This window comes from Podarcis bocagei (assembly GCF_964188305.1).
Source record: "Podarcis bocagei genome assembly, chromosome: 8".
NCBI lineage: Eukaryota > Metazoa > Chordata > Lepidosauria > Squamata > Lacertidae > Podarcis > Podarcis bocagei.
The window spans coordinates 86,506,674-86,522,751 of record NC_138133.1 but is presented as its reverse complement, the minus strand read 5'-3'; the positions used below and the strand labels follow the sequence as shown (position 1 = coordinate 86,522,751).

The 16,078-nt window shown below is 40.4% G+C and overlaps 1 protein-coding gene across 2 annotated transcripts in view; it reads left to right on the top strand.

The window, feature by feature from the left end:
• Positions 1-16,078, top strand: part of TRAPPC9 (trafficking protein particle complex subunit 9) — a 298,285-nt gene that overhangs the window by 30,100 nt on the left and 252,107 nt on the right. For both annotated transcript variants that reach the window (XM_081204403.1, XM_081204404.1), the window contains exons 11-16: positions 698-843; positions 1,497-1,582; positions 5,825-5,951; positions 7,234-7,366; positions 8,335-8,498; positions 13,323-13,475. In XM_081204403.1, the coding sequence (XP_081060529.1) occupies positions 698-843; positions 1,497-1,582; positions 5,825-5,951; positions 7,234-7,366; positions 8,335-8,498; positions 13,323-13,475 (809 nt within the window). The remainder of the gene's footprint in view (positions 1-697; positions 844-1,496; positions 1,583-5,824; positions 5,952-7,233; positions 7,367-8,334; positions 8,499-13,322; positions 13,476-16,078) is intronic.

The window sequence follows — 16,078 nt, the reverse complement described above, 5'->3', positions numbered from 1 at the left end:
TTCGATTTGCTTCTTAATACTACACAAATACATGCATAATTATGATGTCTCAGCATCATATCACTATTTCTGATTTATCTTGGTTTGTTGTTGTTTGCTTTCATACTAGTTTAACCCTTTCCTCTACTTTCATGGTTGTGTTGGCTGATGCTGCCATAGATGGCTCCATGGTGGATTGAACTGTTGCTATTATACCTGTTTATTTTGTGCTGTATAGTGGCTTTGCCTGAGATATGTTTGTCAATGAAGTCTCTTCCCAGAGAATTAATTGTCAATATTGGCATGGCATCAGTGTTATGGCCACAGAATGTGAAATAATTTTACCCTTCAGTAAGAATTTAAGATATATAATTTGCTTTTTATGCTACATATGGGATGTAGCATCTACATATTGAATGGAAAATAATCCTAAGCACTATCGCTGAGCACACAGTCTTTCAGAGCTCACTAGGCCTCAGACACTGAAGTTCTGAATTCAAGCTAGATGCATTGCCATATGTGTACGTTACCAGGCTTATAGTAACCATGCTTATTTAATGAATTGATAATCCTTTATTCTTCTTGCAATTTGCCCCCCCCCCCACTACTCTAAGCTGATTTTACTAGAATTTCTAATGCTGCCTTGTTTCTATTCTGACTGCATGTTCAATTTAGGTTCTTTGCTATATTAAAACAACCCTTTTTGTTCATTTAACAGATCTGTCAAACTTTTAAATCTCCCTGTTAGCCTTCGGCCACAGAAAATAAAAAGCTTGGTAGGTCAGAACATGTCAACAAAGAGTCCCTTTATATATTCTCCAATCATCGCTCACAATCGTGGGGAGGAGCGGAGTAAAAAAATTGGTAAGAAAACGATTTCTTATAGTCATTATGTTTTAAAATGCATCCTGCTTGAATATTTGATATACCACTGTTTGCTTGCTGGTTTTCATCTTGCAAATTGAATCAAGTGGTTATTGCCAGTTTTTGGATCAATACGCTATTTCCTCCTCTCGATTATAAAACTGACTAGACAATTTGGCACAGATTGCTTGTATCCATCTTGCCTTTGTTTGCAGCTCATGATGTGTTAATCCACTGCTGCCACTAGGAAAGAAGGATACAAGCAGCTCACATTTTTATAGTATCATTGAAGATGATTGCAAGAATGCCTTTCAGTCTTTCAGTGCTTATTGGAAGCTTGAGGAACAGAATGCTTGCAGATTTGCTGTTATAGCTTAGCATAATCTTGCAACAAAAGTTGGGTTACATGGGGATCAAGACTTCCTATTGTCGCTGTGCAAGCGGCAGCCCATACAGACACCCATATGGATGGCGCGCGAGAGCTGCAGCCTGTACGGTCGCCGTGCGAGAGGCAGCCTGTATGGACGGCGTGTGGGATATCTACAATATCTCTGTAGCAATATATGATAACAGCAACAAAGTATTCATGTAGCTTTTTGAAAAACAACAACAGCAACTCTGAAACTTGTTATGTTTTTGTTTTTTTAATACAGATTTTCAGTGGGTCCAGGGAGATGTTTGTGAAGTTCAGCTGATGGTGTACAATCCAATGCCTTTTGAACTCCGTGTAGAAAATATGGTATGTTTCAAAGCCTGGTTGACTTGAAACCCTGATTAGCCTTATTGATGTTAACATCATGTTTAAAATGAGATGGGACAAATGGCTGAAATTGTTGGGAAGAGGACTGTGCAATGAGGGTGTGTGATCACCCTCTTAATATCTGTTTGATATGCTTTATGCTGTTGAACATTTATACTAGTGTATACAAGCAAGGATAGAACCATTGCCTTTTACTGACTAGGGATTTATTATTATTAATTACAGTGGTACCTCGGGTTATAGACACTTCAGGTTACAGACACTTCAGGTTACAGACTCCTCTAACCCAGAAATAGTACCTCAGGTTAAGAACTTTGCTTCAGGCTGAGAACAAAAATAACGCGGCAGCGGCGCGGCAGCAGCAACGGGAGGTCCCCTTAGCTAAAGTGGTACCTCAGGTTAAGAATAGTTTCAGGTTAAGAACGGACCTCGGGAACGAATTAAGTTCTTAACCCGAGGTACACTGTATTTGTATTTCATTATACTTAATCTCAAACCTTCTTTATAGAATAGTTCATTCTATAAACAAGGTTTGAGATCAAGTATAACACTTCTCCTTTAAGCCAAGTTATGTTTCTATTGGAGTTCTTGAGGATTTGAGGCACGCTAGCAGCAATAGTTATGTTCCTCATTGTCCATGTAACTTTTCCTCCCGCCGAATTTCTTCTGACCTTTCAACTTGACATCTCTGTGCCCTCTAAATTTAGCCCCAGGTCTTTGTTGCTTTCTGCTTTTACATTCTTTAAAACTCCTTGGTTTCTTTTCCTAAGGGCATTGCTGGATGAATATGGAGTTGTGTTCATCGTTTCTTGTGTCTGTCAAATCTTGCCCCATTCCTCATCCCTGGGTCTTTGTCCACACAGCAATAATGCTAATTGAGGAAAGAGTTCTAGCCTTAGTCGGAACCATTGGAAATGTGTGACAAGACACTGTGAAGGCTAGAATTAAAGGGTTTGGATGGTATGCACACAAGGGCAGTCATTGTTCAGCTGAAATAGCTGTATTTTAATAGTGCACCTTGGCTGATTTCATAAAATATGAAGAGTCCCAAACAAACTACCTATATCGACTTATGTGAAGATGATTTGCAGAAGTGAAAGTGATGTCTTAATAATCTAGTGCTTGGTGGCAAAGCTTTATCAATAAATTATTTGGATTTTCAAGCATGTTGTTATACGGAAGTAACTTTTATTTTTGAATGATCATACTTAAATAATAAAGGGGGGGATTTTTTATTTTTTTCTAACTGGATCAGGCCAAGGTTTCATCTAGTAAGTTCAGTATCTAGTTTGCAGCAGTTACCACCCATATACTTCTGGGAAATCGCAAGCAGATCCTGAAGTTAGCAGTCTTCTCCTGTCTTGAGTGCTAGACGCTGGGGGACAGAGTTGCATGCCTTTTTGCAGGGAGGTTTAGTAAAGCTATAGTTAATGGCTGTTGATAGACTTTCCTCTTACATTAGCTTCTGTAACCCCTTTCTAATTGAGTTACCATCACCACATCTTGTGACCACCAATTCCACATGTTAATTATTGATTTCAAGAATCATTTCCCTTTGTCTATCCTGAATGACCTGCCCATCAATTTCAGTGGATGCTCTCAAGTGCTTGTGTTCAGGGAAAGGGGGGAAAAACACACCTTAAAATGAATTCTTCATATAGTGCATAATTTTATAAATCTCTGATTCCTCCCCCCCCCCCAATACATCTTCTTAAAGAAGCAAGCCCTGTACATTCATTTCATCACTGCAAGGAAAATACATCAGAAGTGGGGGTGGGACTTTTTCCATTATGAAATTGGTGTTTTCAATCAGACATGGTTAATGCTGAAATTAATCACCAACTATTTTATATACCAGAGGCTTGTATGCTATGAAATCTTGTAGAGATTTGCAGAATGATACTAAACACACCAAATTTCAAAATAAGATAAATATAAATTAGTGACTTCTATATATCATCTTTAAGTGCAAAAGTAGCACCCAGTACATACCACAGCATAGTGTCCCTCTCTCTTAGCCTTATGAGGAGGATAAAGCTCATGTTCTAAAAGGCTTTTGGCTGCGAGTTTGAATAAGATTTTAGTGATATGCAATACCTCTTTACTGGGGTGTGTGTGTGTTATTTTGTTACTTAAAAAAAAATCAATCTTCATTGCAAAGCCTTGGTCGTTGTGGGACGTAAATGTTCAAAAACATGTTTCAGGTTTTCTGCTTTCAGCCTGCATAACTCTTTCATACACACAACAGTGAAGGCCTCTGTCCTCTGTTAGGGATTTGTCTCAATGCACTTTGTCACTTTGGAAGTAGATGACAGAGTTCTACAGTTTTGATTCATGTTAATGCACCCAGATAGCCTACAATCTGTGTTGAGTGAAATGGCTATTGGCTGTTGTCATTTGTTGAGCTGAATAATACTGTGTCTCCTCAGACACACTCTGCAGTTAATTCAGCTAACTGCCGTGTCAGTTGAGATCACATTAGAGTGATTCTTTGACCCACTTGCTCGTGAATCTAACCAACCAAACGTCCTTTGCTCCAGCAGATGGTGGTATATTATTCTGACCAGTGGGACTTTTTCAATTCACAAGACAATTCACTGGTAATAAGTCCTAAGAAGAAAGGAAAGGCAATTATGTTGGCTTTTTCTTCTGGTTAGGAGCTGGAACTTAGCTACAGTGGTGCCTCGCAAGACGAAAATAATTCGTTCCGCGAGTCTTTTCGTCTTGCGATGTTTTTCGTCTTGCGAAGCACGGTCCGTCGCAACTGCGCCTCTTCAAGCAGCTTTAAGAAAAAAGCGCAAGACGTTTTCGTCTTGCGAAGCAAGCCCATAGGGAAATTCGTCTAGCGAAGCAACGCAAAACCGAAAAACCCTTTCGTCTAGCGAGTTTTTCGTCTTGCGAGGCATTCGTCTTGCGGTGCACCACTGTATTTAAGTTGTCAGACATTTAACTTACATAATATTATGTAATGCTTACTTATTTCGGGGTTGCTTTGCAAGGAAATCTCCATTGCAGTTAGATTTACCATTGTGGTATTGCATATACAGTATGAAGCCTATGTAATTACTGTGTACAGTTGATAATCTCAATGCAAAACTGACAGTAATGTTAAGAGCCAGTGACTCAGACTACGGGGGCTATCATATACCCTTTCACTGCAGATTACAATTCTTTAATGATTCTGATAGAGTTGGAGGAGACACAAAATTAGAAACGTTTCACACACAATATAGTTTGTTCTGTTTCTACAAATGTACTTAAGACAATGTACAATAAAATAATAAAATTGCAATATTAAATGCAGCAGATGAAATACAGTGGTACCTTGGGTTACAGACGCTTCAGGTTACAGACTCCGCTAACCCAGAAACAGTACCTCGGGTTAAGAACTTTGCTTAAGGATGAGAACAGAAATCATGTGGTGGCAGCGCAGCGGCAGCGGGAGGCCCCGCTAGCTAAAGTGGTGCTTCAGGTTAAGAACAATTTCAGGTTAAGAACGGACCTCCAGAACAAATTAAGTTCTTAACCCGAGGTACCACTGTATAATAATAAGCAGTCTGAGCATTACAGTAAACACAGCGCTAAAAGTTAAGCACCAAAAACCTTTGCAAGCTGGTTTAATATTTGTGAACATCAGTTTCCAATAGTTTATTGGATCAGATGCATGGCTTGCTTAATTTAAAGCCCCATTTTCAATGCAGACACGTTTTATTTAAAATCATTTATATCCCACTATTTCTTCCTTGGAAGAGTGGCAAAAACAGTAAAGCAGTATACAGTGGTGCCTCGCAAGACGAAATTAATCCGTTCCGCGAGTCTCTCTGTCTAGCGTTTTTTTCGTCTTGCGAAGCAACCCTATTAGCGGCTTAGCGGATTAGCGCTATTAGCGGTTTAGCGGCTATTAAAGGCTTAGCGGCTTAGCGGCTAAAAGGCTATTAGCGGCTTAGCGGCTTAGAAAAAGGGGGGAGTGAAAAAAAATCGCAAGACTCGCAAGACTTTTTCGTTTTGCGAAGCAAGCCCATAGGGAAATTCGTCTTGCGAAGCGCATCGAAAAAACAGAAAACCCTTTCGTCTAGCGGGTTTTTCGTCTTGCGGGGCACCACTGTAAATAGTAAAGCAGTATAAATAAGCACCAGCAGACAGCATTTATACTCTCTTTGATGCAAGTTGAATAGACTTCTTATGTGTGTCTGTTATGTATATGCTTTCCACCTCCTCCAGGGCCTTCTGACAAGTGGAGTGGAGTTTGAATCCCTCCCTGCAGCTCTCTCTTTACCAGCAGAATCCGGCCTCTATCCAGTAACACTTGTTGGTGTCCCACAGTCTGCAGGCCAGATCACTATCAGTGGTAAAAACTGTTGTTGCTTTTATATTCCATTCATACTTCAGAAGTTGTCGATTTTCTAAATGGCAGCCAGTTCTGATCCCCTGCCATATTTTGTTTAGAAGTGAGTGATCCCTTTTGCTTACTGTAATTCCGCCCAGCCATACAGGAAATAGAAGCAGTCTATCTCACTGTGTCTACTTATTACCCTATTGTTAAAACTGCATATAGTTGCTGCCGTTTGAGATGAAGGGTGGGCTACAAATTTCATAAACGAAGTCTAGATTGTATCAATCGATTCTAAAAAGAAAATATTGAGCTAACCTAATTGCCTACTAACTGTACATAGAAATGAGAAAACAAGAGGCTTATCTTTAAATTGCTTATAATTAATGTGCTTTCCAGTAAATGAGTCAGGAGTCTAGTATAAAAAAACCTCTCTATTGTAGCTGAACATCTCAGAGGCGAATGGTGTTTGTTGGATTGTAGATTACTGTATATGGGAGAAAAGGGGCAGCAGAGATCCTGGGGTAGTCCAAGGTAAATCCTAAAACAGTTCGCTTAAAACATAATTTGGCAAATTGGCAAAATTCTCTTGTTTCTAGTAGGGATATTTGTGGAATTTGATTTTCGTGAATCCCAAAATGAACTGACCTGATCCCCATTTCCCACACGAAAGTGTGATTCAGAAGTTAGCTATCCATAACTGTTTGCACTTGCAAATGTTTTGGTGAGGTTCCTGTCCCCCCCGCCGCAGTGTGTTTTGAAAAAGAAAGGTTTTTAGAAATATGTGTTTTTTTAGAAGAGTGCATTTTTTCAAGGAAAATATGTAATAATTTAAATACTTATTTTAAAAGAAATTATAGCTTAATGCAAAAATGGGAAGTAACTGATTTATGAGTGAAAACATGCAAGAAATGAAATGAATAGGAAATGGACGGATACATATTCTTAAGACTTTGGCTCACAGTGTGAATACTAAACAGGATTAAAATTTACTGGCCTCTGTATTTGCCACTTAGCCCCCATCCCATTCCCATGACAACCCCTACCCCCTAACCAATGTTAGTTATGTTTTGAGGATTATTGGCTCCTGGACATTTCCTAAATAGCTCTTCATAGATAATTGCTAACTACTTATATCATAATTAGCTAGTAAGGAGGGCCCAAGTGAGTCACTGGTACCAAGGTCACTAAACTATTCAGTATATTCCATATATATCAAGTTTCTGACATCTTCAACTACAGTGGGGTTTCCATCCATGACTTGACAATAAACTCCTGATGTGGTCTCTGTTGATGGCAGGTTATCACACTTCAGTTTTTGGGGTCTTCAGTGATTGTCTTTTGGATAAGTTACCAGGAATAAAGACCAGTGGTTGCACAGTGGAAGTCATTCCAGCTTTACCTAGATTGCAAATTAGTACTTCATTACCGAGGTAAGAAACCTGAATGATCATTTTCAAGTCGTTAGGAACTCGGGGAATCATCCACGCTCCAAAGAACCACATAACAATATATTGTGTTCCCATTCAAATTTATGTGCTTGTATTAGTGAAAACATCAAGCATTTTATTATACAGTGGTACCTTGGATTACAGATGCTTCAGGTTACAGATGCTTCAGGTTACAGACTCCTCTAACCCAGAAATAGTACCTCGGGTTAAGAACTTTGCTTCAGGATGAGAACTGAAATCGCGCGCTGGCGGTGGTGCGGCGGCAGCAGGAGGCCCCATTAGCTAAAGTGGTACCTCAGGTTAAGAACAGTTTCAGGTTAAGAACGGACCTCCAGAACGAATTAAGTTCTTAACCCGAGGTACCACTGTACTGTTGGGGTCAGCAAGTAAGGACAGAAATTTATCCTGAAAGATATTAGCTTGAGGATTACTATATTAACCAGCAAGGGCAACAGTGGCTTCAGTGTTAACTTTCAGTAGCTTGCACTGCAAGGAGAATTAACTCACCAATTCCTAGTCTTAAATTCTTCTTTAGATTCTTCTTGGAAGGCCAAAGTAGAATTCTCCACAATGACCATTATCACCTGTGCAGTAGCACATGCAGTCAATATCTTTATATGTCACACGGAAAGGAGAGGAGTAAGTAAGCTGTGCCAGCATAGTGTAGTGGTCAGTATCGGACCAGGATTGGGAAGATCTGGGCTCAAATTTCAGCTCAGCTGAGATATGAAATGGATAACCTTGCTCCTCGGCTCTAATATATCTTTACAGGGTTGTTGTGGGGATAAAATGTGACGGGGGGAAAAGAGGTATACTGCTCCAGGCTCTTTGGAGAAAGGGCAGGACAAAAAATAATAATAAATAAAATCATAAAGGTAGATAATGTAATTTTCATATGTTTATCAATGCTGCATGTGTTTTTCACTTGTATTTTCATGCCATTCTTGAAGGTCTGCTCACATGCTACAGCCTTCCTCAGGAGATGAAATAGCCACCAATGTGTCTGTCCAGCTCTACAATGGAGAGACGCAGCAACTCACCATTAAGCTAGAAAATATTGGAACAGAGCCTTTGGAGAAGCTGGAAGTCACATCAAAAATGATCAACACAAAAGGTATTTGCAATTGATGCCTAAAGGTTTCTGAGTGCAGCACAGCCATGCCCACTGGCGGCGGCTGCTGCTGCTGCTTCCTATCATTATTATATTAAATTTGTATACCACCCTTCAGCTGAAGATTTCAGGGCAGTTTCCAGCATTAAAAAACCAAAACCAAAATGCAAATCCCATAATAAAAACAAGAACAAATACAAAACAGATGAATAACAAACCACATCCTGCAAAAACATTTGAAAGGACATAGAAGGTTATTTAGCCAAAAGCCTAATTGAAGAGGAATGTACAAGATGGAAGAAAGCTGGGATTTAAATAAATAAATGACAGGCTGGGCGCTGCTAGACCTCCAACTAACTTCATCAAAGATACCTGCATACAGTACACAAGGAGGAAAGGGATGAGGAGGAAATTGGCAACAATAAAATTCTGGTGATGGCTCTTCATAAGTTATGTGATAAGCATATATTTTGAGAAAGGCGGTTATGATTGATGAAGGGACTGGAGGGATGGTACAGTGGTACCTCGCAAGACGAATGCCTCGCAAGACAAAAAACTCGCTAGACGAAAGGTTTTCCCATTTTCGATTTGCCTCGCAAGACGAATTTCCCTATGGGCTTGCTTCGCAAGACGAAAACGTCTCGCGACTTTGTTTCCTTTGTCTAAAAACAAAGACATGTTTTGTTTATAAAGTTAATTTATTTTCCCTTCAGTTTTTGAACTGCTCTTTACAGTATGTGTGACTTTAAAGAGCAGTTAATAAACTGTTGTTGTACCAAATTTGGCTTTGTTTGGACTTTTTTTGACCATAGGAACGCATTAATTGATTTTCAATGCATTCCTATGGGATTTCGTGATTCGCAAGACGAAAAATTCGCTAGACGACAAAACTTGCGGAACGAATTAATTTCGTCTTGCGGGGCACCACTGTATTGTATATGCTTCCTCCACAAGACTTATGTGAGAATCCCCACCTCTCTAAGTTTGCTGCTTGATACCCAGAGAATCTTGGTCATTTATATAATACACAGCTCTTTCTGGTGGCAGGAGCAACACCTTATACTTTAACAAAGAATAAACCTAAAATTGTTTCGCTGGATTCAGTTTTTGTTTTGTACCAACAAGGATTTTGGAAAGGAATAATCTTGAAGGTATTTTCAGATTTTATTAATGCTGATGTCCTTCTAATTACAGATAAATATCAAAAAATAAAACCACCTAAGATAATAATAGTTGTTGACTATTTTTGATACAGGGTTTAAAGTTTATCGGATTTAAAAAGAGAAGTATTTTCTGTAAGCCCAAAACCTTATTTAATTAAATATTGCAAATTATTATATGGTGCTTTCTGTCAAGCAGGCATCAAAGGGGTTTTCATAAAAGTGCACATTGGTAATAACAAAAGCAATAAATATAATACAGTTAAAACATATATAATTCATAATGATTCAATTTCATTTATCAGTGTCTCAACCGTACAAAGAAGACTAGCAGGAGGAAAATGGAAAAGCCACCTCCCTAGGGCCCAAGATGTTTAGGGATTTTTATGTTAGTCTTAACACCTTTAATTGAACTTGATAATATACAGGCAGCTAATGCAGATTTTGCAAGATAGGTGTTTTATGATAATGCACCAAAGTAAAAGGTAAAAAAAAAGCATTCTGCACTGTTTAGAAATGTCCACACTACTATAAAGCTTCTAAACTCTGTTTCCATGACTATTTCTTTCTTCTTCTTCTTTAAATTTTTATTTTCCATGACTATTTCGATCAAGAAACAGTTTATTGAGTTTATGCATTCCTCACTGACTTCTTACAAGCTCTCTTTAAGCTGCAGTCTTTTAACACACTACTAGGGAAGAAAGCTTCACCGAGAAGTGTTTTAAAAATCACCGGAGATGCACATACACATTTGAATGTTTGAATAGCTACTAAATTATGATTCTTCTATGAGATATGCAAAAAAATAAGAGGCATGTGAACTGAGGATGTAGTCCACCAAACGTGTACATAATTTCCTGTGGAAATCACATTGGCCCGGTTTGCATGATTAGTTCCTTGCTCAGTAAGCCAGGATGTGCAGAAGCTCTGTGCAGGTGCCTTGGCAGCTGCTTCATTCCTCCCTTGGTGTGAGGGCCTGAATGAGCCAGGATTCAGCTCTTAATCAGAGCATCAGATTGTATGTGATCCAAAAAAAACCTGTTCAGTAGTTTACAAACAAGCCAGGATATTAAACTAACTTTAAACCATGGCATTAAAGGGACGTGGGTGGCGCTGTGGTCTAAACCACTGAGTCTAGGGCTTGCCGATCGGAAGGTTGGCGGTTCGAATCCCCGCGACGGGGTGAGCTCCTGTTTCTCTGTCCCAGCTCCTGCCAACCTAGCAGTTCAAAAGCATGCCAGTGCAAGTAGATAAATAGGTACTGCTGCGGCGGGAAGGTAAACGGCATTTCCATGTGCTCTGGCACTTGTCACGGTCCTCTGTGCACCTGTAGCGGTTTAGTCATGCTGGCCACATGACCCGGAAAACTGTCTGTGGACAAATGCCGGCTCCCTTAGCCTGAAAGCCAAAATGACTTAACCATCCAGGGGTCCTTTATCTTTTTACCTTTACTTATTATGTTAAGGGCAGAAAATTTAAACAACCCTGAGCCTGCTTTAGTTAGTAATGAACAAAGCCCCATTGAAACCAGTAGAAAAAAAGTTAACACTAAGTGCAGTTGTTCCCATTTGGACTTGAGTTGCAAACCTGTCCATGTCATCTTGAAATAAGTTCCATTAACTTCAGGGGGACTTGATAAGTAAGGAAGTCACAGGTGAGGTTTGCTTGAAGACCACATTTGCAACATTGGTCAGTGGATCTGAAGATACTACACCACCTTGATAGAAAGAACTTAAAACTGGCTACTAAAAATAAGATGTCAGAAAGTGGCCATTCTTTTGATGTGCTTGCATCTTAAATGAACTTTTACTGGAATGGGGAAAAAATATTCGTTATTGTGTTTCTGCTAATAAAGGCAATAGTTGGCAGTACTGTTGTAATGAATAATGCATCTCTGGCTGACTCCTACAGGAAAAATAGTTAACTGTGCAAGTTTTAGATTAAAAATATGTATTTTAATAATTTAGTTACTTCGAAGCACTCGGACAAACAGTGATCCGAGCAAGTGCCACAATGTTTTGGGACTTTAAAAAATTCTGCAAATTCTGGTGATCTCTTAGTTGTTCTCAGCAGTGATACATGCTGCAAATATTTAGAATCTGCTTTTGTACTCTCATCATAAAAATAAATGATTGAAATAAATTAATAGGCATAGCCTTTTAATCTAACTAATGAAAATCTTGAGCGCTCACTGGAAGGACAGATCGTGAAGCTGAGGCTCCAATACTTTGGCCACCTCATGAGAAGACTCCCTGGAAAAGACCCTGATGTTGGGAAAGATGGAGGGCACAAGGAGAAGGGGACGACAGAGAATGAGATGGTTGGATGGTGTTCTTGAAGCTACCAGCATGAGTTTGATCAAACTGCGGGAGGCAGTGGAGGACAGAAGTGCCTGGCGTGCTCTGGTCCATGGGGTCACGAAGAGTCGGACACGACTAAACGACTAAACAACAAATGAAAATCTATTTCTGTCATTCTCAAATTCTAATACTGCTGCCCTGGGCCTTTTCGGGAGCAAGGGGAGGATATAAATTGAATCAATAATAATTCACCTACCCCAGTAACTACCCGTTGACTTGTGGGACATTTTTGGGAGAAGAAAAGGCAAAGGAGTAAACACTACACAGATCTGGAGTGGAGTCCCTAAGGCAGTTGGATGGCACCTTGTACGCCTCCTTCCAGCAACTCCTGCAGCCAAACTGGTGCCAAATGCATCCCTCTGCTTTCCTTTGGACCACACCAGTGAGGCCGAGAGAAGGGTCTCGTCATCTGGGCAGCCCAATATTTCTATGTCCAAGCTTGTGCCCCAGAGAGATAGCTTTGATGCTGCTAACCCAGCAAAAAGACCGAGTTAGCAGTCTCCACAGCCATAGCAGGTGCTGAGATTCTCCAGTGGTTTGACTTAACCCCAGAGGTGCAACTCATTCTCTCTCAAGACAGGCAGGTGCCAACAAAACCCCAGCAATTACTCTTGCAACCCATATGCCTCTTCTCTTGCCCTGTTTTCTTGTGTTCAGAGCATGCAGTTATACACTGAACTTTTTCTAGTTTTGTGTGTGTGTGTGTGTGTGTGTGTGCCCCCCCCATATTGCACTTAATAGTTAGTAAATAACCTGACATTCAGGGGGAGTTATTTTCTAGGCATTCTGCTTCCTCCATACCCTGGAAACCTGGCTGCTTACTAATAGATCAGCTCCAAATATAATTGAGAATTCTGGGCCTAGGTAGTGATGTAATTATTACAGTCATACCTCGGGTTACAGCCGCTTCAGGTTGCGTTTTTTGGGGGTTGCGGACTGCCGAATCTCGGAAGTACTGGAACGGGTTGCTTCCAGGTTTTGGCAGTCATGCATGAAGTGCTAAATTGCTCTTTGCGCATAAGTGCCGAATCGCAACCCGCGCATGTGCAGACGCGGGTTGCGAACACTGCAGGTTGCAAACATGCATCCTGCACGGATTGGGTTCGCAACCCGATCATCCACTATTATATTTACTAGTCACTTTTTCCATAAAAGTGGACAGAAATTGTGTGTTTTTTTTGAAAAAGAAAATTCTGCATATTCAGGAGGAGCCATACTGAACACTGGGTATTTTATAGTTTGACCCAGTGTACTTATTGTGTTTGTCTACACATAACTTCTGTATGTTGTTGTTATTATTTTTATAGGAAAGCTGTTTGGTGACTTTCTGAGCTGGAATCTGGAAGACACGCTCTCTCAGTTTCCTCTGAAACCAGGACACATTGCTACATTTATTGTGTACATTAAAGTAAAGCTTGACTTCTCCTGCCAGGAAAACCTCCTGCAAGACCTTAATGATGGTGAGTTTTGGATTCTTTTTTGGTATGCAGTGGGGGTTTTGGTAGATATTTTGGCTTAGTTAGGGATATTTCAAAGCTGTAGGGTGTGACATCTCTTACTTTGCAACCTTAATGGCAAATATCACCCTGGCTGTAATGGAACCAGCAGCTGATCTAGTTGACTACACATCTTTAAAATTTGGATAAAGGCAATCAATGTTCACCAAGCTTTCCCACTAGCGCTTATATATAATCTTACCATATTCCTTCGTGCAGTGGTAAGTGAGAATCGGCATGTGGTCAGATTTAGCAAGCTTGATCTGTAATCTGAATAGTGTTTTTAATTAAAGTATGGCCTTGGGATCTGGGACAGAGTAATACTAAGAATAATAAGAGCATGATATTTTCATAATATCGAAGACTTCCGGTCGGCGCCAGCGCTAATGGCGGTCCTCTTTCCGAGCTCCGGAAAAGGACTGCCCTGCGAGTTCGGGTCTGTCCCGCTACGGCAAGCGGGGGACCCCTAAAATCACAGGCGCGGAAGCCTGTGAACAAGGAGATTCGGTGGGCACCAGGAGCGCCCCCCCTTTACCGCAGAAAGAGCCTTTTTAAAGGCTCTGGAACGACATCGGGGGAGCGCGGTGCTGAGAATCGCTACCCAGCCCGCAGGGTGAAGCCGCGTCGCTATTAGTGGAGAGCGCCGATTCCTTCCTGTAAATTTCGGACAGAAAAAACCCGTGAGTAAAACGGAACGTTTATTTGAAATCAAAATTTGGAAATTTGGCTGAAAACGGGGAGGTGAAAATTAAGGAAGTCTGCCCTCCCCCGACTGCATGAAAGTGAAAGCAACGAAGCTTTAAAGCTGCATCCGCAAGAGACATTGCTTTTGATTAATTAAACCTGACATCTGGACTTTAGATCTCCCCTCTAGCTAGCAGGGCAGAGGGGAGGCAAAAGAGACATTAGTAACTGCATGATCTAATTATAAGAAAAAACTTTCTGCTGTCTCAATAACTTGAAACGGACTGCCTAATAAGACAACAGGGCACTGAACTGACTTTTCCCTGTGAAAGTTACATTGTGACATAAAGTTTCTGGACTGTTTGGCTACTATATACTGGGAAACTGTGGCAACTTGTATCTACAAGCCTCCTGCTATATTTGTTTTAAACTTTCCTCCTTCCTTTTTTGTACTTGGACATTCTCTTTGCCTTTGTATCTGGACATTTTGATTTGCTCCCCCTAGAGGGTAAAGAAAAGGCCGACACAGCTCAGGACAGCGGAATTTTCCATTGGGAAACGGTTCCCGTGGGAAACGACCTTGACATGAGTGGTACACAAGAAGAGATAGCTACAAGAGCCAAGACCAGACAACAACAACAGCACCAGCAACAGCAACTGCAACAAAAGAAGAGAGGCTCGATTACAGGCGTAACTCCTACAGGACCTACAGGAACAACAGGACAAGACAAAGTGACAGCTGTCTCCATGGATGCTGTGACACAAGCCTTACTTAAGATAAACCAATCCCTGGAGACTTTAACAAAGCAGAGCTCAGAAAATACACAAAAATTAACAGAGATATCAGCAAGACTAGACCGGAATACAGAATCTATAAACAAATTGGTTCAGGAAAATTCTGCAACACGTAAAATTGCGGAAGAAGCGAGAGCTATTGCTGGAGAGACTCAAGAGAACCTAGAACCGATTGCCAAAAAGGTTTATGAGCATGACGCAACTCTGGCTCTCTGGGAACTACAGAGAAAAGAGAGAAATCTGAAATTGAGATTAATTCCAGAGAATGAAGGTGATAATCTCGTGGAGTTCTTAACACAAGAGTTTGCTGACTGCTGGGAGGATTTGGAGGAAGACGAATTTAAAATCACAACAGCGTTCAGACTGGGCAAAAAACAGGACAGAAAGACCCCGAGGGATTGTCTGATTACCCTCAGATCCAAGGAAGAAAGAGACAAAATATTAAGACTACATTTTGAAAAGGCCTTGCAAATTGGAAATTCAGCTGTACAGATTTTTAAAGACATCCCAAAATATATCTTGGATTTGAGAAACTTCTATAAGGACTTGGTTCTTTTGTTAAAGAAAAACTCCATCCGCTTCAGGTGGGAATTTCCATAGGGACTGTCCTTTGATTACAAGGGAAAGAAGGTGAAAATAAAGACTATTCAAGATAAAGAGAAATTTTTGGAAAGAAATCAAGAGGACCTACAGAAGGGAACTGTGGACCCAATTGCAGAACAGAGGAGAGCAATAGATATCTTGAATCTTTCGTTTGGACATATTCCACCACCATCAGAAGAAGAACAACAACTTGGAGCTGTTGGAGGAGTGTCAGAAAAATAACAAGATGGTTCTGCAATTCCTTAGTTGGAATTGTAATGGACTCAATGTGCCTTTGAGGAGACGACAAGTTTTTCACATTTTGAACAGAGAACAACTGGATTTGATATGCCTACAAGAAACCCATATAACCAGAGCTCACAGGAGATTACTTATAAACAAAAGACTAGGACAAGAATTTATCTCATCAGACAAAGTTAAAAAAAGAGGAGTTGTGATATATGTAAAAGAGAAATGGGCCCCAAAAATGATGTTTAAAGATGAAC